Consider the following 25921-nt stretch of genomic DNA (forward strand, 5'->3'; position numbering starts at 1 on the left):
TTTTGCACCTTTCAGGCTATTTCTCAGGAAGTATGGATTTGTCCCTTATGAAACTTGTACCGTCGTATGGGGGGCAGCGAATACAAGTTGTTAAAACAAAAATCAAAGCGATTCGAGAGCAGGTCCTAAACTGAACTTTTCCGAAATTTTGTGTGGGAGGTACCAGAAGGAGTGGACCGATTGAGTCCAAATTTAAACTTCATCTAAGTCAGGTAGAACTTTCACGATGTACAAAGTGTGGGCCAAATCGGCTACTCCCTTCAAGAGTTATCGTGCGCACAAATTTTCCGAGCATTTTCGAACTTTTGTGGGGGAGGCACCGGAAGGGGTGGACCGATATAACCCATCTTCGAACTTAAACTAAGTTTGGGCAAAATATTACGAAAGCCAAATTTTGAACCGAATCGGTTGCTCCGTTCGAGAGTTATCGTGCGCACCAGCCAGACAGACAGACGGACAGACAGACAGACGGACGGACGGACATGGCTAAATCAACTCCAAATTGCCTGAAACACATTTCGTCCAAACATACTTGGGGTCTAAAACCATTATTTCGATTGATTTCGATATTGCCCGTATGAAAGTGTATATACCCTCGTTAGCATAAATGCTGAGGGTATAATTATGTATTCAGGGGATTTCCAAAATTTTGGGCGTATGAACTGACAAAAGTATAGATAGGATTAAAACTCAAAAATTTGCGGGGATAACGATAGATAGGGCTTTTTTATCACGCTAGCCTATGAAAAACATAATATCGCTGTAAACAGGGCCACTAGGAAAACCTTCGGTAAAAATGTCCAAAGGATCCTCGAACAGACCCTTAACCACACGAAAATGTTGAACATTTGTGTGGGTGGTACCACAAGGATTGGGCAGATATGGCCCAAATTTGAACCTAAACTAAGTTTCGACAATATTTAGAGATCTAAAGTTTGGACCAAATCGGTTGCTACGTCTATGAGAAATCGCGCGTACCAATTTAGGAAATATTTTCGAATTTTTGTGGGGGAGGTATCGGAAGGAGTGGACCTATAAGCACCACCTTCGAAATTCATCTAATATTCGAAGAAATATTATAATATCTAAAGTGTGGACGAACGCAATATTCCGTTCGAGCACTCCAGCTACTACCCAGCAAAATGTTCGATGCCAAAGATGACATTCAATCATGGGTGCAAGTGATCTAGCATGTCATCTTTTTAGCATCTTCATCGATGAATTTTATATGAGCGTGGACCCCAAAAGATGACGTTCTTTTCTGGATCCTAAGCATGTCATTTTAACCAATGCGTTGACATGTCATTTCCACCAATGTTTTGGCATGTCATTTCCACCAATGATTTGACATGTCATTTTCACCAATGCTTTGACACGTCATTTTCACCCATGCTTTGACATGTCATTTTAACCAATGCTTTGGCATGAAATTTTCATGTCTTGTTTGGAAAATGGAAATGCTGTATTGAAATATGGTTTTCATGAAAAACAAAACTCTTTATTAATTCAAACGAATTCATGAAATAGCTACAATTAATTTATCAGTTTAGTTTTTTAAAAGTTTACATCCAAAATTGCAATGTAATCACCACCGCTGCAACGCAAAAGATTACTTCCTCCGTTCTCCGCAACTGATATTCTTTCATCTTACAAAAGGTTTTTTCAATTATCTTCCCATCACCAGTTCAGATTTCAACATGGACTCCAAATGCATTCCTTTAAGTATTTTTATTTTGTAAATTACTTTTATTTTATAATTTTGTTATTTTGTAACATTTTGGTAATTTATACTCTTTTGTTTAGTGACGGAAATATGTAGGGATCTACAACCCGGCTTGCTTTAGGGATCTCTAAGAACAAAATGTAACGAACGGGGAGGAGAGACTTTTTATGGAAAATACCATTTATGCTTAATTAATTTATTTTTAATTGTTTCTTTCCAAAAGTAGTTTCTTCTTTATTTTCAGATTATTGTTCCATTTCGTTTCGGACTTTGTTTTCAAATTCCAAGAAGCGAGATTTGATTGATTTCATTCTATGTCAGATTTTCTGAACAGACAAGGGAACTTTTAAAATAGCAATGTGTGCAGTCCGATTCTATTTTTAGCTCGATGGTTGGGACTTCATATAATACCAATTGTTTAGAAGTTTTAGTTGTTTGATATGCAGGAAATGTAAGACAACATCACGATGACAGTTCTAACAACTTTGGTCTGTTCCAGAAACTGCAAGAATCTACTTATTTTTACTACGATAACAATTTTTCGTTTATGTTATCGGAAAAAATAGTAAAAATAAACAGGTGTGTAAATAAAAACACAAACATCATCTCTATTGGATCGATGGAATGGGTACAAATGCTGATGAAAAGATCGGATCTTTCACGACTTCCTTCGCATTGGTTCAAATCCTAATGAAAAGATCGGATCTTTCACGACTTCCTTAGAACCAATGCAAAAGATGACATGAAATCACGTCATCGCAAAGAACCCCTTCCGTCAAATTTTGCTGGGTACATATTGTCATAGGAGTTTTTTACAACTTTGGGCTGTTTTATCAAGGAGTATGGACTTACCCCTGAAAAAACATTTACTGCCGTAATTGAGGCAGCGAATGCAAGTTGCTTCAACAAAAAACAAAGTGATTCGAGAGCTGGTCTTAAAGTGAATTTATCCAAAATTTTGTGGGGGAGGTACCTGAAGGAGTGGACCGATATGGCTTATCTTCGAACTTAAACTAAGTTTGCACAAAATATTACGAAGGCCACATTTTGGACCGAATCGGCATATCCGTTCGAGAGTTATCTTGCGCTCCAACCACTACACACGGTGTAATAGGGGTTTTTTGTACCTTTCAGGCTATTTTCTCAGGAAGTATGGACTTGCCCCTCATGAAACTTATACCGTCGTACGGGGGACAGTGAATACAAGTTGTCGAAGGTCGAAGGAGTGGACCGATTGAGTCCATATTGGAACCTCATTCTAAGTCTGGTAGATTTCACGATGTGCAAAGTACGGACCATATCGGTTAATTCCTTCAAAAGTTATGGTGTGCACAAATTTTCCGAACATTTGTGGGGGAAGTACCTGAAGGAGGACCAATATAACCCATCTTCGAACTTAAACTAAGTTTGGACAAAATATTAGGAAAGCCAAATGTTGGACCGAATCGGTTGATCCGTTCGAGAGTTATCGTGCGCTCCAGCCAGACAGACGGACATGGCTAAATAAACTCCAAATTGTCTGAGACACATTTCGTCCAAACATACTTGGGGTCTAAAAACATTATTTCGATGAGACACATTTTGCCAGTATGAAAGTTTATATACATAAATGCTTGTTAGCATATTTATAATAAATGCTTGTTAGCATAAATGCTGAGTGTATAAACATCCCTTGTCAAAATTAGATAGAATATGTCCAAGTTTTGGTATATTTCCATATAAGGCTAGCCCCTTTAAAGATTTTGGAAAATTTTTTGTCACATTTTCTACCGAATTGGTTGTTAGTTGGAATTTTGTGTTCGAAGAAGACAGAAAACTTACCCTCAAAAAAAACGATCCATATATATCAGGTTTGAACTTTGTAGTTTCAGTATCCGCAAAAACTTCCCAGGTGTAAGCACCTTCCATTTAAATTTGGTTCATGAGCACCGTGTATATCAATTCTAGTTCTTGTGTACGATTGTTTTATAACTAACTAATACTTTTAAGTACCCTCCCTCATAGCATATGTATAACATTCAGTCCTTACGCTCTCCAAAGATGTCACTAACTTCTCCTTCTACTATATAAAAATCAAGAAATTTCGTTATTTCCATAAAAATTAACCTTTTGGTTCTGTCTTTTTCTTTTTGTCCAGTAAAAATATCCATTAAATAAAAATTAAAATCACAATGATTTTCTCATTTTTATTACTTGCTGTTGCTGTTTTTGTTGCTACTCTTATACTTACATTGAACCCTCAAGTTGACCCGTTTGCTAATGGATGGTGGTACTCCATTCGATGCAACACACAAATATGCGGCCATATGAAGGCGACTCACTTTGGTAATGTGCAAATGTTCACCATCAACCACATTTACTGAAATGAAAGGAATGCAAGGACATCAGAGGGTGAATGATAATGGCTAAGATCATTAAATGATTGCAATTTAAAATTTGATGAACATAATGTTGTCGTTGTCGTGATATGTACAGAAGTCCGAGGTTACATTTTTATTTTAATTGAGGTTATGCTTACAATCAATGGACATCATGAACTACATATATATTTAAGAACTCATCAGAATAAATGTTTATGGTTACAAGGATAAGGTAGGTAATGAGGACATAAAGTAAAATACTTTTAAATGGTGGGTCAAAGTGGTAAAAATTATAATTAAGGTCGTCAAGAGTACAGCAGTTGGTGTTATTGCACTGAGAGTTTTCCTCCAATTCTTTCAACTTACCATGCTCACCACCGATTAACATTTCTTCACCATCCTCTCGCCGCCACATAACATATGGCTCAGGATATCCACGTGCCTTACATGTCAGTGTTACATTCAGTCCTTCTCTTGCCACAACATCATGACTCGTCATACCCTCGACTATCATGGGAGGTACTACAGGGGATAAATGTTTTATATTTGTTGTTTTTTTTCATGAGAATGGAATTCGTCATTACTTACCCACAACCTGTAGATAACCTTTTCTCGAACGCATTGGATCTGTATTCACCTGACACATGTACCAACCACGATCACTTTCATCCACCTCCTTGATATGCAGATACCATGAACGATGATCATTGTAGGTTAAACTGATGCGATTATTTTGTATTATAACATTGTGATGTATGGAAAGAATAGTCTGAGTGTCCACTCGTACCCAGGCAACCTGAAAAGTAATAATGTTTATAATATAAGTTTTTGTGATTTCTTCGACCTTATTTTTTTATTTAAAATTGTTGTTTTATGATATATTTTTGGCAATATATTTAAATTAATCTGATGTTTTGACTCTGGGTCACTAAGTTCCTAACTGAGAATCATCACAATCTTCTGACAAGCTAAAATATGAGGCTTCGAACCACAAGATTCCATCCATATTAAATTAAGGTAATTGTGTCGAAAAGTTGTCCGAATTTATAGTAAGAACTCAGAAGGGTTATAGGCTCTACAAAACATTTTTCTTAAGAATCCGCGACGCAATTAGGAAAGACTATATTAACAAAGCCAATAGAAACAATTTGTCTTACACTCTGTAGAAATTCACTTAAGACTTGAAGCTGTCATAAGACTTAAGGTTATGGGCAAGTGAATCAAAAGAAACTTACGGAGTATTAAGTACAGATACTTTAAACTCATATAAAATTAATAGAAACAGTGATATATTACCTTCAAAAGTTTTACAAGTATGCTTTTTTACTTTTTTACTTAGGTCACCCGATCCAGAATATTTGTTCCAGACTAAACCAAACTAAAACAAGTGAGCCAACACCACTACCCCTGTGCATAAGCTTTTGACTGGTAAAATTCAAAATATTAAAATTGGGATAGCTTAGCGCCTTTGCTCTGAATGTATTCATAAATACAGGTCAATTTTGTTGAAACTCATTTAAGTGCATCGTCAGTACAACTCAAATAAAAAAATGGAAAAGTGGGATGTACGTCAACCATCAATAGGCTTCATTCTCTGTGAAACTTCCATCAATCCCCAAAATTTCGTGAGGATACGATTAAACTCCGACCTGTAGTGTGATTACACAAAAATGGAAAAAGGGTTGCATTACCGACTATTGCGATATCTCTGTTGTTTGACAACCTACTTCACATCGTTGTAAAGGTGATATTTTCTACTTTCATTAGCAGGTTTTGCTTTTGATATACCCCTATAGAAGCAGAGATATTTGCTTTGAAATAAAACGTTGACTTTTTCTCCAAATAAGTTGTTTGCCCATTTCGACCCCTGAATATTATCCGACCATTACCAAAATCAATAGGCTTCTTCCTCTGTAAGACCCCCATTAACACCCAAAATTTCGTAACTATCCAATCAAAATTGAGACGTGTAGCGTATATGGCCACCTATGGCAATCTGCTTTACATCATTGTAAAGATGGAATTTTCTTCTTTCATAGTCAGACTTTGCTTTTGGAAAGTCCCCAACCAAAGCTGTGATATTCGTCATTATTATTACAATTGCAAAAATGAAAGTTGGGTTCTATTAGCGGCTATTGCGATATCTTCGTTGTTTGACCACCTACGACAATTTCCTTTACATCGTTAGAAAGGTGATATTTTCTACTTTCATCATTTGCTTTTGGTATACCCCTTATGGAAGCTGAGATACTTGCTTTAAAAAAAAAAAACGTTGACTTATTCTCCAAATAAATTTTTTGCCCATTCCGATCCCTAAATATTATCCGACCATTACCAAAATCAACAGGCTTCTTCCCCTCCGGAACCCTCATCAACACCCAAAATTTGGTGACGATCCGATCAAAATTGCGATCTGTAGCGTGATTACAAGGTTTAGATGGACAGACGGACGAACGGACCGACACCCATAGTCAGATCGACTCAGCTCGTCGAGAAATCATTTTGGTATATATAAGTATGGGTCTACTACCATTATTTCGATGCGTTACAAACTTTTTGGGCAAAACAAAACATAGTGGTGTAGGGTATAAATAGATTCCCAATCACTCCTATTTTGGGATGTAGTTTTCTAATTGTGAATATTAAGTTTTTATATATATTTTCGTTTGCTCTTTCCATCCTCCACAGGACCTTATTAGTAAGGGCATCACTAGTCACTCTCACGAACTATGCTGGTGTCGATGCAATCGTACGAAGCCGTCATTCACCGTCAAAATAGACCGACGTTTAGATCTTTCGAAAATAAATTCTCACACACGCTCCAGGTGTTGTTTTGCTATGTGCGCTAGTAGCTTTGCCTCGGAGCCACACAGAAAATATTATTTTTTTTATTGTTTTTCAAAGTATTATCCATTATGATTTATAAACTTTTAAATTCGCTTATACCATTTGTCGAAGCAATCCCAATGAGACACCTTCAAAATATGGTTTCTGATCTTCTGGCGACGAAAATCGTTGACCACGAATTTTTTTGTGATAGTCGCGAGTAAAAGAAATCATTGGGTTCCAAGCCAGGGCTGTACGGCGGATGGCCCATCAATTCCACGTTTTGTTCGGTCAAAAAGGTCGTCTTCTCTTTTTCGTTTTCCGAATTTCTCCGGAGGCTTCCGGCAAACAAATTGTGGATATATTGTGTGCTGTCTTATGTTGCTTAAGCGGAACGTTGTCATATGAACAGTTTTGCCGGAGAAACACTCGACCAGTTCCTTCGATGTGTTGCTTAAATGAACAACTTCCATTTGATTTGGCTCGTCTTTAAAGACCCTCATAGTCGATTGCGGTGTTGTTTCTGGCTCATACGCATAGATCCATGATTCGTCACTTGTGCCGATCTTTTGAAGCACGGGTATTTCTTCAACACGTTTTTAAGCGATTTTTATGGCAAGCAGTGCAATTCTGTAACACATTAGGTTTGTCCTCGTACTCGATAAGTGTTACTGAGACACATTTTTCATCAATTTTTCCATTATACAACTGTCAGTTTTAGACACATAATAATTATTACACATTATCGAGTACATGGAAAGGCATATTTTTTGGGTTCCGACAAAAATCGGTAAAATAAAAAGGAAAAATTATGAATGAAAAGTGTAAATAAAGGTTGACATCACTCTTGCAATCGGTACAGCTTAGCAACTACTTTATTTTCATCGCTAGCTTACCGAATAAAATCGGTAATATTAAAAGTCATTGACATTTAAAAATTTCCACTTACGGACAATTGTAGATAATTCTGTCGTTAACTAGTTACTGAGTCGCATTATAGGTGTTCACGCAGTATCAAATGTATGCTGGTGAAATAAATGCCCAAGGATGACTCTTTCTCACGGTATGTCACATGATGAACTTGCATTATCAGTTCACTCACGATATCAATGTTTTCTGGCACAACGGCCAATTTTGGATGAACTTCGCCGACGTCCTCGATTGAATTCGTTAAACCAAATTTTCACACTGTTTCATTGATTTACAAACTTTAAGTTCACCGATGCACTCTTGTCTTGCTGGACGTCGGTACTTGGATAGCTAACAAAGAAACCTTGTTAAACTCTTATAAAACAATAAAATTCCACCCTGAGGACTGCATCAGAGTGCATCCTCATGACACCAGTGGACTATTTTCGTGAGAATTCGAAGATTTTACCGGTTTATAAGTACAACAAGATCTTGTTAATTCAGTACCAGCTTCGGTTCGCATAGGCTTCCACCCAGGCACATCAAAAAAATCTACTTTCTGTAGAGAAAGATGTCCAAAGATATAATCGCGAACCTCTAGATCAACGTGCCTATCAGGTCGGCTTGAATAGATTCACACTGATGCAGTTACGCTGTTTTAGCAAAACTGAGATTCGGAAGGTGCAGCTGCCTCAATCCGTATAGGGTCCGAATTGATAGCATGGTAGCAAAAATTGACCGGGACCAAACACCGCTCTGCATTAGTTTAAAGGACCAGCGTAACAAACTCACCTGCCTCACAAGGTTTTATGGACGGAGTCTGAATTTGTGTATAACTGGAAGCTGACAACTTAACGAACAAATTTGCGTTTTTACTACAATAATACAGTTTTTTACGGTCTAATAAGTAAACGTTGTGTTTGTTTTTAAGCGACACACAAGACTATCTTCTTGTTTGGTATTGACAATGGGTCATATCGTTCCATGTTTTGTTATATCCCCCCGATTTTCGGTACTTTGAAGGTTGTGGCCTCAATATCCAACCGAATTGACTGAAATGTGCATTTAGTCTTCTTTGGGGTTATAACATTTTCCACCAGAAATTTCTCGGTAAGGTCCATGTCTTTATATAGGCTCCCATAGAACAGGGCCTACCGATTTTCGTTATTTTGAAGGTGTTGGCCACAATATCGCACCGAAATAGCTGAAATTTGCTAATAAGTCTTCGTTGCTAATAAGTCTTCTTCTTTCCAAAAGAAGTTTGTCGGTATATGTCTACGTCTTCATTTAGTTACCATATAACAGTCCCTCCCGGTTTTCGGTAATTTGAAGGTTTTAAGGTCATTATCAAACCAAAATGGATGAAATTTGGTATTTAATCTTCAATGGGATAATGGAATATTCCAGGATAGAGATATGAGTACATATCCAGGTTTTGGCCTTAATATCCAATCGAAATAGCTGAAATTTGGTATTAAGTCGTCAATGGATTAAGTCTTTTCATCTGAAATTATTCTGTATAAATCAACGATTTAATATATCCCCATAGAACGGTAACTCCCGATTTTTGGTATTTTGAAAGTTGTGGTCTCCATATAACATCAAAATGTCTGAAATTTGCTAATTGTTCTTCCAGAAGAACGTTATGAGTATAGGTCGGGGACGCTCTTCTTTGCTTGTTTGCCGTATTTAAGCCGTATTCAAGCAAAATCTCGAAACCCTAACAAAAAAAACCTAAAAATGTAAACTGAGCTTCTTTATCTCAAAAATGGTACAGCCTGAGAACATATCATAAACGTCAATCTTGTAGAAAGTTTTCACAGCTACAACATTTTCTTTAGCACCATTTCGATCGGATTTGCGGTTTCCAAGCAAAATCGTGAAAACCTAAAAAAACACCTAAAAATGTGAATTTTGACCGCGATTTATTTAAAAATCCCTACAGCGATTTTTTCTTGTTTTTGGATTTTTCTCATCTACGAACATTGCTGTTTCAGAATTCACAAAAACTTCCCCTGTGTAAGTGGTTTTCATTAAAAGTTAGTTAAGGCGCGCCCTTCACGACATTGTTTTATAAGTGGGCGATACAGTCTGTGCATTGTCCCAATTAGAACTTCAATATCTCAAAAATGGTAAAACCCAATCTTGTAGAGAATTTTGATAGCTACAGCATTTTCGTTAGTTTCATTCGGATAGGACTTGCAGTTTCCACGCACAATCGTGTTGTTTTTTTGATTTTGCTCTTCTATGAGCATTGTAGTTTCAAAATCCGCAAAAACTTCCCAGATGCAAGCACCTTCCATTTAAATTTGCTTCAAGAGCACCGTGCTTTATAATCACTATATTTGCTAAACTTATGAATGAATCGGGTTGCAAATTAATTTTCGAGATAATGGTGGTTGCGCCGCCGATCAAAAAAAACTATATATTTACAAATTTTATTAAATGGTGAGGTTCAACGGTCCATCAGCCATGAAAAACTAAAACATATAAGTCTCAATAAGCGGTAGAATTCGACTTAACCATTATTTTTAACTTTTATAATTAGATCGCTTTAGGATAAAGACAGGGACATGGACGATAATAAATCCTAAAAAGCATCAATTGGCGAAAAAATCCGACAAAGTCCGTAAGAGAAAAGAAAAGTTACATACAAAATCCGTTGATAAATTTAAAATCGTCCTAGGTTTCAATTGTCAAGCATAAAGTGAATAAAAAGTTGTCATTAAAACTCATTACGACGGGCGAGCAAACGCGGACCGGAGTCTGCTAATTATTAATTTGTATAAAGTGATTTTCATTAGTTAATATATTCTACTCCTCCAAGGACTTAGCTCTAACGTGGAGGAAGAGATTAGAAAGTAAACTAATTGTTCCTATTTACATCAATACAGTTCGTGGAACTTAGCGCCCTTCTTACTTTCTGTGTTGTTTTCTTTGCTACTTTGCTTTAACTAAATATGTCAAACTCAACTAAAATACTTTGTTATGCTCTCAGTACTATCGATTACTAAATATTAATATTTTTAGTTTTCCACTTTGGTGTTCCATATAAGATTTGTTTCTTCACAAACATAAAGCAATTTGACTCAATGATTTATTAGCCCTATTTACCACCTGTCAATTTAATATGAGCCTATTAACCACAGCCATTTACACAATATGCCACAATGCATTATGACTTCGGGAGATTTACATCCAATTCATATTTAGGCAACATTTGTGGGATACAAATGTATGTCATTCTAAATAGATGTGGATTGATGCATTTCATATTTCATAATTTAGAGAAATGCTGCCATACATACATTTGCATTTCAGAAATGTCCGTGGGATCCCACATCCAATAGAACCAACACATTTCATCGATAATCTTCAATTATTAACGACAATGGAGATATGTTCTAAGATGGATTTCTGTGAATGGTAATCCTTGCATGTGAGTTGTGCATTATTAAAGATGGCAACGAAAAGTTGGGTCGTTTATTTTTCTGGTACAAATATTTGTGTGTCATGGTAATTTTGAAAGAGATGAAGATGTAGTACTTAATGGGGTAAGCTAGAGTCTTTCAGGCATATCTAGTAGTGAAACTAATTTAGGTCATCACAAATATCCCCTCCAACTTCATATAGAATTTATAACTACTCCAATGGTAGTGCATGAAAGAACAAATTTCTCTTAGAATGTGTTTAAGTTATTGCAGTCTTTGAATAATTAATCCTGTTCATTTGAAAGTTTTCCATGCCGTTTCTCAATCTACATATTAGAATTTTTCTTAAGAGTTCTGTGGTTGAAATGGTTAGGTGGATTTTATACATTTTCTTCTATATTTACCTTGTAATTTTTAAGATTTTCAACCACACATGCCAGTAAAGCATCACGACCCAAGGAGACAGTAACATTGGCAACAGGTTCAGCAAATCTTGGCATATCATCATCTATTTGAAAATTTTTTGGGAATAGAGTGTTGATTGATTTGAATTGGTAAAATTAATAATTTATAGGAAATTGTGATTCAAATGCGGAGTAACTTACCTTCGACTGATGCCCGTGATTTGTCATTCGAATGTGAATGTTTGCCTGAAAGTAAAGAGAAAGTTGGAATCAATTAAAAAATTTACTTATCATGTGAATGTATTAGAAATTTGCAGCAAGTCAAAGCTACGTTAATATATTGCGGGACGAACATTGGGAATACACTGCTGCAAAATGACAATATTTCATCTATGGGCTACACAAAATCCAAAATCCTTTCCTCAAAAATTATGTATTTAGGGGGGAGTTTGTGGCCCTTTCGATTGCATCTGAAATGTGTTGCGGAGGAGGTACCTGAAGGAATAGACGGTATTGCCTACTTTGGAAGCGGATCTTAATTTGGGAGCCATTTATTTTCGACATATAGCGCATCCTCTATCCATTTCAGTTGGTCACCATGTAGTGGTTAATGTCAGGAAGCATGGACTTCGGTCCACGAAAAACATAATATCGCTGTAAACATGACCACAAGTAATAGATTTGGTATAATTTTCCAAAGGATCTTCGAAGAGATTCTAAACTGGACTTAAACAAAAATGTTGAACTTTTGTGCGGGAGTTACCGCAAGGAGAAGACTGATATGGACAATTTTGGAAGTTAATCTACACATGGATAAAATATTGGGAGATCCAAAGTTTGGACCATATCGGTAGATCAGTTCAACAGCGTTTTACGATTACCGTTTTATTGAATTTTTTAACATTGGGGGAGGTAACGGAAGGTGGGAGCAGCATTTCCAGAATGTCTGCTACAGATTCTTTTGGTCCGTGTCGTGACGGAGGAAAACCCAGGACCAATGTGGATGTGCTCGGTCAGATCCGCATCCACCACACTCAAGCTTCGGTGAGATGCAACAGATGCCGGGAGTGGTGCATGTCAGGGTTGCTCTAGGTCAGCAATCACAACAACAAAAATTTGAGCAAACACAATTGTCATTGTGTGAATGCATGTTTTTAACTGAGTTAAATTGTGTGAGTGGAGAGAGCAGCTCTCTTTGCTTGCTCGCGAACAAAGGGATGCGGACTGCTGCTTTAGACTCGTCCATGTGAGGCACAACGACATGCATGAACACAGTCCTCACTGAGCCGTCGTCATCAGAATACAAGACTCTCCCGCTGTCACCCACCAACAGCAATCGCACACGCAGCACATAAAACCAGTCTTTGCTGTTTCAATCCTTGAAAACGCGTCTTTTCTGCAATTTAATTGCAATGGATTCCGAGGTATGATCGAAGTAACGGCGGTGCAGAAAACCAAGATCAACAAGAACTGCAGCTTACAGCGTAGTGATGGTTACAACGTACTGAGGAAGCACATCACATCTTTTTTTCAAAGCGTTGATTTGTATACCCTCAGCCTTTAGGCTAGAAAGGATATATACATACATTTTGATACGACCAAAAATGGGCCTGATCGAAATAACGGTTTTAGACCCCAAGTATGTTTGGACGAAATTCGTTTCAGACAATGTCCGTCCGTCTGTCCGCCAGTCTGTCTGGCTGGTGCGCACGATAACTCACGAAAGGATCAACCTATTCGAACCAAATTTTGGGTATCGAAATATTTTGTCTAAACATAGTTTAAGTTCGAAGATGGGCCATATCGGTCCACTCCTTCGGGTACCGCCCCCGCAAAAGTTCAAATTTTGTCTATAAAATGGTGTGAACGATAACTCTCGAAGGAAGCAATCGATTTGGTCCAAACTTTGCACATCGTATTATTCCTTCCAGATATAGATCGGGTTCCAATATGGACTATATTGGTGCACTCCTTCGGATACCTCCCACACAAAATTCTTATAAAGTGAAGTTTAAGAACTCCTCTCGGATCGTTATGAAATTGCTTTCAGTAAGCTGTCCTTGCGGCTCCCTTTACGGCGGTACAATTTTTTTCGCGCAAGCCCATACTTCCTGAGATATTGCCCTAAATGTTCCAAGAAACCCTGGCGGCACCAACCAAAATGGCAAATACATAAGATTGGTGATTTATCTGATTGGTGCAGACTTTGCACATCATATTATTTCAACCAGTCATGTATGAAGTTGGAATATGGGCTATATCGGTCCACTTCTTCGGGTACCTCCCACACAAAATTTATTTTGTTTCTTTTTTCAGTATGTTGTTCTAGCGGCCTCATTTACGACGGTACAATCTTTTTGCGGAGTAAGTCAATACTCCCTGAGATAATGGTCCAAGCTCCAAAACCCTCCCGGCACATACCAAAATGGCTATTGAGCAATTTTTCTCCAAAACTGTTTTCAAAAGTTTCTTTCGAACTTAGTTTAACGTAATTTAATATTTCGAGTCCTTTATGAAGACGTTTGGTTAGCCCCACATTACGGTTCATACAGATTTTAAAGCAAATTCGTGGTACAAAGTCAATATATTTTATATACGGCATAATTATTGCGTTTGGTTTGGTCAGTGGCTGAGGGTATATCTCCGTCAGCACAGCTGACTGATACTTTTCTTACTACTTTAAAAAATGTTTTATGGACTATCCAAGGAAGATTTTTAAAAAGATTTTTTTAGGACAATCCAAGGAGGATTTTTAAAAATAATTTTTTAGGACTATCCAAGTTTGTATTTGAAAATAATGTTTTTTAGGACGTTCCGTCGTGGATTTAAAAAATGTTTTTAAGGATTTTATTTTTTTTAAATATTATTTCAAGAATTATCAAAGCCAGGATTTTTTAATAATATTTTTTTCAAGGATTAATAAAGCGCTAATGCGTGTCTTTTTTAAATATTTTATTCAAGGACTATCCTAACGTGTTTTTTTAAAAACATATTTCTCAAGCACTATCCAAATGTAAATGTTTTAAAATATTTCATTCAAGGACTATCTAGACGTGGCTACTTTAAAAATCTATCCAAACATGTAATTTTTAAACAAAGACTATCCTAACGCGTATTTTATAAAAATATTTTCTTCAAGGAATAACTAAACGTTTTTTTTTTGAAAACTATTTTTTAAGACAATCCAAACGAGGGTTTTTTTCAAAAATATTTTTAAAGACTATCCAAACGTGGATTATTTTAAAAATATTTTTTTAAAAGTTATGGATTTAAAAAAAATAAATATTTGTTAAAGACATTCCAAACGTGGATTTTTTGCAATAATATTTTGTAAAAACTTTCCAATCGTTGATTTTTTTTAAATAATCTTTTAAAGATATTCCAAAACGTAAATATTTTAACAAATATTTTTTTAAAGACAACGAGTGTATTTTTTTAATATTTTTTTTTAAGTTATTCCAAACCTTGAGTTTTTTACAAATAGTTGTTAAAGATATTCCAAGCGTAGGTTTTTTTTATATATTTTTTTAAAGACATTCCAAACGTAGATTTTTTTTTATATTTTTTAAAGACATTCCATAGTTGGATTTTCTTAAAAATAATCTTTTAAAGATATTCCCAAAGTAAATGTTTTTTAAAGACATTCAAAGCGTTGATTTTTGACAGATATTTTTTAATGACTTTCAAAGCGAGGATTTTTTTAAATATTTATTTAAAGGTATTCCAAACGTGGAGTTTTTTCACAAATATTTGTTAACGACATTTTTAAAAATATTTTTAAGGGTATTCCAAATGCGAATATTATAACAAATATTTTTTAAAGACATTCAAAGTGTCGAATTTTTTTCAAATATTTTTTAAAGATATTAAAGGCATCGACTTTTTTAAAAAAATTTTTAAAGGCATTCAAAGCGTGTTTTTTTTAATAATTTTTAATGTTGTTCCAAACGTGGATTTTTTTACAAATATTTGTTAAATTCATTCCAAGCGTGGGTTTTTTAAAAAATACAAACGTGGATTTTCTTAAAAATATTTTTAAAAGACATTACAGACGTGGATTTTTTTTAAATAATCTTTTAAAGATATTCCAAACGTAAATATTTTTTAAAGACATTCAAAACGTCGATTTTTTAAAAATATTTGTTAAAGACATTCAAAACGTCGATTTTTTTAAAATATTTTTTTTTAATTATTCCAAACGTGGAGTTTTTTTTTACAAATATTTGTTAAAGTCATTCCAACCGTGGCTTTTTTAAAAAATAATTTTTAAAGCGTGGGTTTTTTAAAAAATACAAACGTGGATTTTCTTAAAAATATTTTTTAAAGACATTACAGACGTGGATTCTTTTTAAATAATCTTTTAAAGATATTCCAAACGTAAATATTTTTTAAAGACATTCAAAACGTCGATTTTTTAAAAATATTTGTTAAAGACATTCAAAGCGAGGATTTTTTTAAAATATTTTTTTTAATTATTCCAAACGTGGAGTTTTTTTTTACAAATATTTGTTAAAGACATTCCAACCGTGGCTTTTTTAAAAAATATTTTTTAAAGACATTAAATAATCTTTTAAAGATATTCCAAAACGTAAATAATTTAACAAATATTTTTTTAAAGACATTCAAAGCCTCCATTTTTACAAATATTTTTTTTAAAGACATTAATTTTTTTAATATTTTTTAAAGTTATTCCAAACGTGGAGTTTTTTACAAATTTTTGTTAAAGACATTTTTAAAATGTGGATTTAAAAACAATACTTTTTAAAAACATTCCAAATGTTGATTTTTTTTTTAAAATATTTTTTAAAGATATTCCGGACGTGAATATTTTAACAAATATTTTTTTAAGACATTCAAAGCGTGTTTTTTTAATATTTTTAATGCTATTCCAATTAAGGAGATTTTTTTAACAAATATTTGTTAAAGACATTCCAAGCGTGGGTTTTTTAAAAAAATATTTTTAAACACATTCCAAAGGTCGATGTTTTAATAATATTTTTTTAAAGACATTCCAGACGTGATTTTTTTTAAATAATCTTTTAAAGAAATTCGAAACGTAAATATTTTTTAAAGACATTCAAAGCGTCCATTTTTTAACAAATGTTTCTTAAAGACATTCAAAGCGATGATTTTTTTTAAATATTTTTTCAAAGTTATTCCAAACGTGGAGTTTTTTTACAAATATTTGTTAACGACATTTTAAGAGTGGATTTTTTTAAAAGATATTTTTTAAAGACATTCCAAACGTAGATTTTTTTTAATATTGTTTTAAGGGTATTCCACACGTGAATATTTTAACAAATATTTTTTTAAAGACATTCAAAGCGTCGATGTTTTTACAAATATTATTTAAAGACATTCTAAGTGTGGACTTTTAAAGGGTAATTTTTTTTAAATATTTGTTTAAAGATATTCCATACGTTGGTTTTTTTACAAATATTTTTTTAAAGATCTTCAAAGCGTCAATTTTTTTAAATATTTTTCAAGACATTCTAAACGTGGATTTCTTTTAAAATATGTTCTGAAGTCATTCTAAACGTGGATTTATTTTAAAATATGTTTTGAAGTCTTTCTAAACGTGGATTTCTTTTAAAATATGTTTTGAAGTCATTCTAAACGTGGATTTATTTTAAAATACGTTTTGAAGTCATTTCAAATGTCGGTTTATTTTAAAATATATTTTGAAGTCGTTCCAATCGTGGATTTATTTAAAAATATTTTTCAGGTGACTCCACGAAGTGGTTATGGTCCTTTCTAGTTTAAATTGTGACTGAGATAAGTCCTGGAGTTTGCCATGTTAAAGTTGGTCAGTAGCGTTGTTTGGTATCATACGTCCCCTACGGCTCGCAGCAACGATATCCTACGTAGCTATAACCCAATCCCAATTTTATAAGGTAAAAACCTGTTAATGACCGGCCCACTAAATTAGCTAAGAAACGCCAAGCCAATAAAGGCCAACCAGATATGAAATATAGTCCAAAGGTCGAGTTCCTCTTGTTTTGGTATTCAAACTCGTTCAATATCATTGTTTACTGTGTAGCTTAATTTTTAAGCCGATTAAGGTTTAAGGGGTATTTCTGGGTATTAGGAGATGAAAATCATTAAAAATTATAACTGCAGGAAAAGTAGAATATAGCATTGCTCCAAAAAACTGCCGGAATTTAATGTAGCCTGCAATAAAATTCAATTGTAATCAATTAGAACAACTTTTGAAATTGTAAATTTGGGTTCTACATTACCTTGCAAGAATTGTGGGTTATCTTAATAAATCCTTTAGATGGAATTTATTTAATCCTTTAATTTGGAGTAATTGTTCGACCCTCCCCTCATCATCCATTCTTTTAGCTATAAACCAAATATTCACACTACACACACTCTTCATAAGTAAATCTTGTGGATCACCCCCAACCCCAAGAAACATAAAATTGTAACAAGAAATCCCTTAATTTCCCACGATCTCAAACATGGCATTTATTTCAAAGAAATTTCTCTAACAGATATTTGTGTTGCAAAAATTTCTTGGCTTTTGTCACTTCCCCCTTTCCACAAAAATTGTTCACACACAATTCCAACAAACTGTGTTTCTTGCACTAGAGCAAGCTATTGGATGCCTTTGTGCATTATTGTCAACACGAAAAGGCGCTCCATACATATTTACTATATACTCGGGCAGAGAAAAGCCAGTCACCACAGCCACATGCCAGCATTCACTTTGCACTTTGTTGCAGTAAAAGAAAAAATCTGGTATGTAAGCAAGCAGCTCATACATGGATGGCCTGGTGTTGAGGATGTGTTTAAGGATACAATGCACCAGGCATCATGAAAAATTCAAACCTTTAGCAAACATACTTTGGTTTTTGTCGAAGAGTTTGAAGGGGTCAGAGTGTATTTTGGGAGGTGGGGATTTATATTGGGTTGCATATTTTATGTGTAGGACGTTATGGAAGGTATGGATTGGTATGGCTTGTGCATGTGAGAGTATCTCTTGTTGGTATTGCCCTGAGGGCCATACAAAAATGCTAACATGACGTTATGGGAAATATGTTTTAAGCATCATGTAAAGCCTGAAATATGTTAACTTAAGTTTGGTTTCTTCGTGGTTAGTTCGGTGGTGTTGAAGGGTTTTTTTGGAAAAGTTTTTTTTTAATAAATTACTGTTACTGAGAAGCTATCAGGGAGATTTTATCGTTACCTTAATTTTTATAATGGTAACATGTTTTCTCTTGTCATATTTGGTGGTGAATTGGGGCAAGGTAAAATGGGGTTTAACAGGGAGTTTAGTTAACTGGAATAACATTCCTATAGAGGTTTTAATGCTTGTAAGGTAGATTTTGAAAAACCTATTTGATTTGCAGATTTGATTAGGTTCAACAGTATGACTTCATTTGATCATCACTTTATGTTACCTATTGCCTCACTTGACCACAAAGGTGGACTGTCAGTCCATTTATCATATAAATGACAAAGTAAATATTTAACAAAATCCTTCGAAGCGAAAAGAACCATTTCAAGTCTTCTTAACTTTAATCGCATATAAGTGTCAATGGACTTAAAGGCATTAAGTTGGCATCCAACAAGAGGGCAATCGAAAATTTCCCAGAAACCAAAAAGGAAAGTAGAAAAAACAAACCTGCCTCCGAAAACAATGTCTTTCATTCGTTTAGGTTTAGTTAGTAGCATGTCTAGCTTTTTCATCAGTGTGTGTGTGTAGGTATTGACGCAAACAAGTGAAATGAATCTTCAAATGAAATTTCCAACAAATTTGCGAAAGAAGCAGATGAAAATATTTTTTCTTCGTTAGACACAGACAAAAATAAAAGCCCACAAGACATACAAACAATCTTCTCATACGCATAAATATATTTTCTTTTTCTTCTTCTTCTTGTGTTTCATGGTAAATGTTTCCCTAAGACAAACTGTCGTAGAGATGAGACGTGTAAAGCAGTGGAAATTCTTATGAAATTGGCTTGAAAAAAAATGTTTTATATCTCAAAGATTTAATCACATAATTGTGGGGTTTAGCTTTAGTGCTGTTAAGTCGAGAGGTTGTTGCATGGCACATCAAGTGTCATCTAATTTTGCCAGATGAGTGATATTATCTCGTTGTCTAATACGATGAAGACCAATGAACAATTTTGTGTAAAGGGAGCTTGTGAAAATACACAAATGTTTCACTACAATGACCAAAAACTGCAAATAGGTCCATAAAGGAGTGAACCTAAATATCGGGTCATTTCGGGACCCATATGGTTGTAGTCATAATCAAACATAATCACTTACCTGCTTAGCTGCCCCATTACAGAACATTTGTTCCATAGACCGAACTAAGAAAAGATCTCCAATTCTCTTTGTTTAGTGCTTCGATTTCTGGAATATCGCGCCTTGTCATCTCTTCATCCACTTGTTTGCGCCACCTACTCATTGGCCTGCCAATACTGTGTGCACCGCCATGCGGCCCGAATTTATACGCCTTTTTAGCGGGTTCATCATAGCTCATTTTTATGATATGGCCTAGCCAACGCAATCGCTGCATCTCGATACGTTTAACTATATTGATGTCGTTGTACTATAGCTGATACAGCTCGTGGTTCATGAGACGTCGATATTCACCGTTAACGCAGATTGGTCCGTAAATCTTTTAAAGAGTTTTTCTCTAAAACACCCCAAGCACTGCCTTATCTGCTTGCGCAAATACCCAGGCTTTGAAACCATACATCAGCACGGGTAGTATCAGTGTTTTGTAAAGCGTTATTTTTGTTGTTGTTTTAACAGTGTTTTATTAATATGTTTGTATGTTCGTTCTCCTGTACAATCTGGCTCTGTGTCTATCTCCAGTTACAGGAAATTGGCTACTTCGATGGGATGTAACCACAGATCCACTGGAGTTAGATGAGTAGGTTTGGCGGGGCAGCGGAATAGGTGCTTAGTATCGTGCGGGCCCATGCCGCATACTGGGCAGATATCTTGCACGGTGCGATCGATTCCCGCCCAATAAGAATTTAGGCGACTGCAATATCCCGAGCGAAATTGAGCCAAAACTACTCTGGTTTGTCGTGGTAGCTGACGCTCTTCAGCTGCGATAGATGGGGGATGTACTCCGATGACTGCATTCACACAATAATTGCTTATGGCCTTAGCAACTGCGTCCGTGTGAATGCTGTTCAAACCTGCCTGATATGCCTGTTGATCTAAAGGTTCTCTCCTATATTGTTGGACCGCCATACTGCAATGATAGCATCTCATTATGTTGTCGTACTGGAAGAATATTTGACTCCTCATGTTGATGGTCCACTGTAGATTTGAGCAGGAACCCTGTTGTTGTTCTCAGGGCGGCGTTTTGGCAAATTTAAATCTTATCCCACTGCGTGTCACATAAATTCGGGGACCAAACTGGCGCCGCATAGCTTACCACCGACCGACCTATCGCTTTATACGTGCTGAACAAGGTTTCTTTATCTGCACCCCAAGTGCTGCCGGCTAGGGACTTGAGGACCTTGTTCCTACATTTCAGTTTATCGCAGATAGCTGTGCCATGCGAGGACGTCGTGAAAGTGGTGTCGAATGTGACCCCTAGAATTTTGGGGCAGTTTATGGTCGGAATTCTGCTACCATCGACCCTGATATTCAATTCTCTTCTATACTGCACCGTCCATGTGGTGAACAGAGTGACGCCAGGATCGTACAATCATCCGCATACGTTACGATCTCAATGCCGTCTGGAGGAGGTGGAATACAGGAAAGGTAGAGGTCAAACAGTTCCAGAGATATCACCCCTCCTTGGGGAATTCCCTGTTTCACTCTACGGGGCTTGGTTTTCTTGTTCCTGAATTCCACATACGACTGGCGACCACACATATAGTTGATTATCCAACTTTTCAGTCATGGCCGGAGGGTTGTCTGCTCGATGTCCTCGAACAGCGTGGAGTGCTTGACAGTATCAATGGCTTTCGGCCTGTATGATTCACCTTTGCTGGCATCCGTGCCTGGCTTCAGTAGCGGGACCACGCTTCCCATTATCCAGACTTCGGGAACAATAAGGGTGGCTAGCGACAGGTTGAAAACTTTAGTGAGATACTTCACTCCCGGTTCATCCAGCTGTTTCTACATTACCATGGAAATTCCGTCAGGGCCCAACGATTTGGATGATTTAGCGTTCCTGATGGCATTCGCAACATCATCCATTGTTTGACGAGTTGTGGCTTTGTTTTTAAAGTGCTTACTTAAGCCAAAGTAGCATCTGTTGGCCAATACAATTCTTCTTTTTATTTCACAACTGAAGTCGTTTGTTGTGTTTACGGCGGAGCCGAGGTATACGAAGTCTTTTACTACCTCAAAATTATAGGAACCAACTTCCACAGTTGGTCCGAGCTAAATGGACGCATTGCGCGTCGACACCATCAGCTTGTTCTTCTCTCCGTTTACCGCCAGCCCCACTTTAGCAGATTCTCCTTCGACCTTCATAAAGGTGTCGCTTACTTCTTTTACTGATCGTCCTATGATGTCTATATCATCAGCATAAGCAAGTAACATGTGGCTATTGGAGTAGATTGTGCCACTTCTTTTTATGTTTGCCTCTCGTATAACCTTTTCCAGCAGGATGTTGAAGAGATCACACGAAAGGTTGTCTCTTTGGCTGAAACCTCTTTTGGTACAAAACTATTCGGAGCGGTTCTTTCCTATTTTAACTGAAGATCTCGTGCCAGTTAGAGTCATTTTACAAAGCCGAATAAGCTTTGCGGGGATACCACAAATTCAGACATGGCTTGGAATAACTTTGAACGTAGCGGGCTGTCGACAAAAAGGTGGTAGGTGTCGATCTGCATCTCTTGGGTCTTCTCCAGGATTTGCCGCAGGGTAAATATCTGGTCAATGGTGGACTTGCCAGGTCTAAAGCCGCATTGGTAAAGTTCAGTTATTTCGTTGATCATGGGCTTAAGTCGTTCGCACAATATCCCTGACACTATTTGGTAGGCGATAGGGAGAAGACTTATGCGCCTATAGTTGGAGCATAACGTCTTATCTCCTTTCTTATGGACGGGACACTGGATGCTCAGGTTCTAATCGTCGGGTACTTGTTCTTTCTGTCAGATGGAGCTAACTAGCTGATGCATAAACCTTATCAGCGTGTCGCCTCCGGTTTTAAACAGCTCGGCTGGTAGGCCATCAGCTCCTGTTGCCTTATTATTCTTCAGCTGGGTGGTATACATTCAATACCATCTTCTGGGATTGGATCTGTGGTATCTTCGACGACTTCGCCACTATTGGATACCAACAGTTTGGCAAAATGCTCTTCCCATATCCTGAGCACAATATCTGTATCAGTTATCAACTTACCTTCCTGGTCTCTACAGGTGGATGTGCCAATGCCATCAGTTTGAGGTTTCACTCTTTGGTAGAATTTTCGACTTCATTCTGTCTCCTGTACATCTCGATTTGCCCACACTCCTGCTTTTCCATCTCTCTCACTTTTTCCTGCGGAAAAGACGTTTCTCCTCTCTCCTTTTCTCCCGATACCTCAAACGTGCGCCACGCGTTGCTACTGATTGTAAAGTATCCCTATATGCAGCATTTTTCTCTTTGATAGCAGCACGACACTGCTGGTCATGCCATTGATTATTTGGTGGAGGTCTCTGGTATCCAAATACTGATTTTGAGGCTGTTTGCATGAAGTGGGCAATACTTTGTCATTGCGCTGATATGTTATAGGGATGAGGAGTGCTTTGATTAAGCAATTGGGCTAGTTGAGTGGAATATGCTGTGGCTATCTGTTGTGATTGCAGCTTACCGATGTCTGACTTTCGTGTTGTGTCTGTTCGTACTTTGTCTGATACGTTTAACAGGGTGCGTACCTTTGCTGCAACTAGGTAGTGGTCCGAGTCTATGTTTGCTCCTCGGAAAGAGCGCACATCCAACACGCTCGATGAATGTCTTCCATCTATCACAACGTAATCAATTTGATTTCTTGTTCTTTGATCTGGCGACAGATGCTTAAATCTGGTACTGCTAACTACCATGTTTATTGCATTTGCAAAGTATATAAGTCTCATACCATTGTCAGATGTTTCACTGTGGAGACTGAATTTCCCGACTGTTGGGCCAAAGATATTCTCCTTTCCAATGTTGGCATTAAAATCGCCTAGAATAGTTTTAATGTCATGGTCTGTTCGTCCTTTTCTTCAATGGGAGCATGAGCGCAAATAAACCTGATGTTGGAGAATTTAGCTTTTATTCGAATTGCAGCGAGTCTTTCATTCACTGGGTTGAAGCTGGAGACCAGGTGTTTTAATCTCCGACCAACTACAAATCCGCAACCAAACTCATGCTTTGTGTCATGTCAGCTATAATGCAGTGCGTCACATTTAGGTGTTGTTGTGACGCCTTTCCCAATCCATCGTATTTCTTCTATGGCAGTAATATCGGCCTTGTACTTTTTAAGTACATCTGCCAATGCGTAAACTGCACCTTCTCTAAAGAGTGCGAACATTCCAGGTGCAGATTAGCAGATCATGGTCCTTAAAACGTTTGCGGACTTCGTCAACTTTAGAGGGATTTGTTTTTCTTTTCTTTGGTTTTTTCACAATAGGCTGCTTGTTTTCTAGGGAGGGTTACTAACCCGGCACCTAAACCCAAGTTTTTAACGTTCTTATGGGTGAACGCGCGGCACATTTTAGCTCACTACCTTTAACGGGTGTTAAAGGCAGCTACCCCAGGTGACACCACGGGGAGGTCTGCGTACACTTGAGATGAGAGAGGAACCAGGATAAATCCTGGACTTTGCCACGTTAAAGTCGGTCTCAACAAGATCTTCGAACATCCTTTGTAAGGGAACTACCCGAAGTTGTGGTCCATCTTCTTACTTAATTTAAGTTTCAGAGAAATTTTAAAGATGTGCAAAGGTTATATCAATGTCATTCACTTCTTTCGACTCCATGGGTCTTCTTAAAACTTTTGGACCCTTATGTCAGCAAGATTGGATTTACCTCCGAAAAAATATACCATCGTGATAGGGGCGGTACACAGTGGTTACGCCCATGGACAAAAATCGAAAAATTTATAGCGGCAAATTTGACTGTGAATTATCAACGCAAATAGGAATTTAGTTTTTTGGCGCTAGAAAACTTTTCTTCATAAATTTGTCGGTGCAGGTCAACATTTTGATATAGCCACCATAAAAGAGTATTTCCGCATTTTTCTTTTTTTAGGAATTAACCGCATTATCATACCCAAATAGCAAAAATTTGTCATTTGCCCTTTTTTGTGGATAGAGAGTTGCTCCGGGTTTTGATATAGCCACTATAGAACTGTACCTCCGAACTATGGGATTTTTAATGTTTTAATCTGTTTTTTAAGTAAGATTTGGTATTTGGTTTTGGTTGGTCCTCTTCAATTTGTTCTGTTTAGGTAAACGTTTTGTTATAGCTCCCATTGAATGGTACCCTTCCGATATTGGAAATTTTAAGGTTCTTGCCACATGATTCAACTGAAATAGCTGACATTTTGTATGTAGTCGTCGTTGGCAGATAATGGTCGGTGCACATTCACTGTTTGATGTAGCCCCAAGAGAATGGTTCCGCACGATTTTCGTATTGCTAAAGCATTTTGAGTGTCACCGTGTTGCAATGAAAAGCACGTCCACTTTCCACCTGTGGTTCGATTCCTTTCCCGGGCAAAAATCATAGTTTTCCAAGGCGACTTCTCTATAAGTGAAAGCTATCAATATCAATATTGCACTTTTGATCTTATTGGAATGTGGTGGCCTTAGTTGACGAACAGATGGTACATATCTTCTCTAGGATCTACACTATATGAAGATTTGTTCCACAGAAGATGTATCAGATCTGAAACCACCTTGATATGACCCGATTATATATTAACTATAGGTTTGAGCCGTTCACACTATACTGTTCAAAGCACTTTTTATTTCGATAGGTAGGAGATTCATGCCCTTGTAGCTGACAAAAACGGTCTAGCCTCCTTTTTGGGGACATTGAAGATTGAGGTTTCAATTGTTAAAGTACTCCTTCCAGATCCTCAGTTTGCATGAGATACCCGATTTCTTTCATCATCTTTGCAAGAGAATGTGTCTGTGCGGTAACCTTCAGTCTGGTATTTTACACTCTGGTAAAATGTCGGACTTCATTCTGACAACGTACAACTCGACTCTCTCACGCTCACGTTTTTGTTATTTCTTTTTATTCCTTCAGCATTTATGCTAACGAGGGTCTATACACTTTCATACGGGCAAAATGTGCCTCATCGAAATAATGG

At 36.7% G+C, this 25921-nt stretch overlaps 1 protein-coding gene across 7 annotated transcripts in view; it reads right to left on the reverse strand.

Moving 5' to 3' along the window:
- The window catches only part of DIP-kappa (Dpr-interacting protein kappa), a 370228-nt gene that overhangs the window by 105182 nt on the left and 239125 nt on the right, over positions 1-25921 (reverse strand). For all 7 annotated transcript variants that reach the window (XM_073967606.1, XM_073967604.1, XM_073967605.1 and 4 more), the window contains 5 exons: positions 11855-11899; positions 11654-11757; positions 4672-4879; positions 4450-4605; positions 3954-4082 (listed from right to left, as the gene is read on the reverse strand). In XM_073967606.1, coding sequence (XP_073823707.1) covers positions 3954-4082; positions 4450-4605; positions 4672-4879; positions 11654-11757; positions 11855-11899 — 642 coding nt within the window. The remainder of the gene's footprint in view (positions 1-3953; positions 4083-4449; positions 4606-4671; positions 4880-11653; positions 11758-11854; positions 11900-25921) is intronic.

This window comes from Musca autumnalis, unplaced genomic scaffold (genome assembly GCF_047663935.1).
Source record: "Musca autumnalis isolate F117 unplaced genomic scaffold, ASM4766393v1 scaffold_2, whole genome shotgun sequence".
In the NCBI taxonomy this organism is placed as follows: Eukaryota; Metazoa; Arthropoda; class Insecta; order Diptera; family Muscidae; genus Musca; species Musca autumnalis.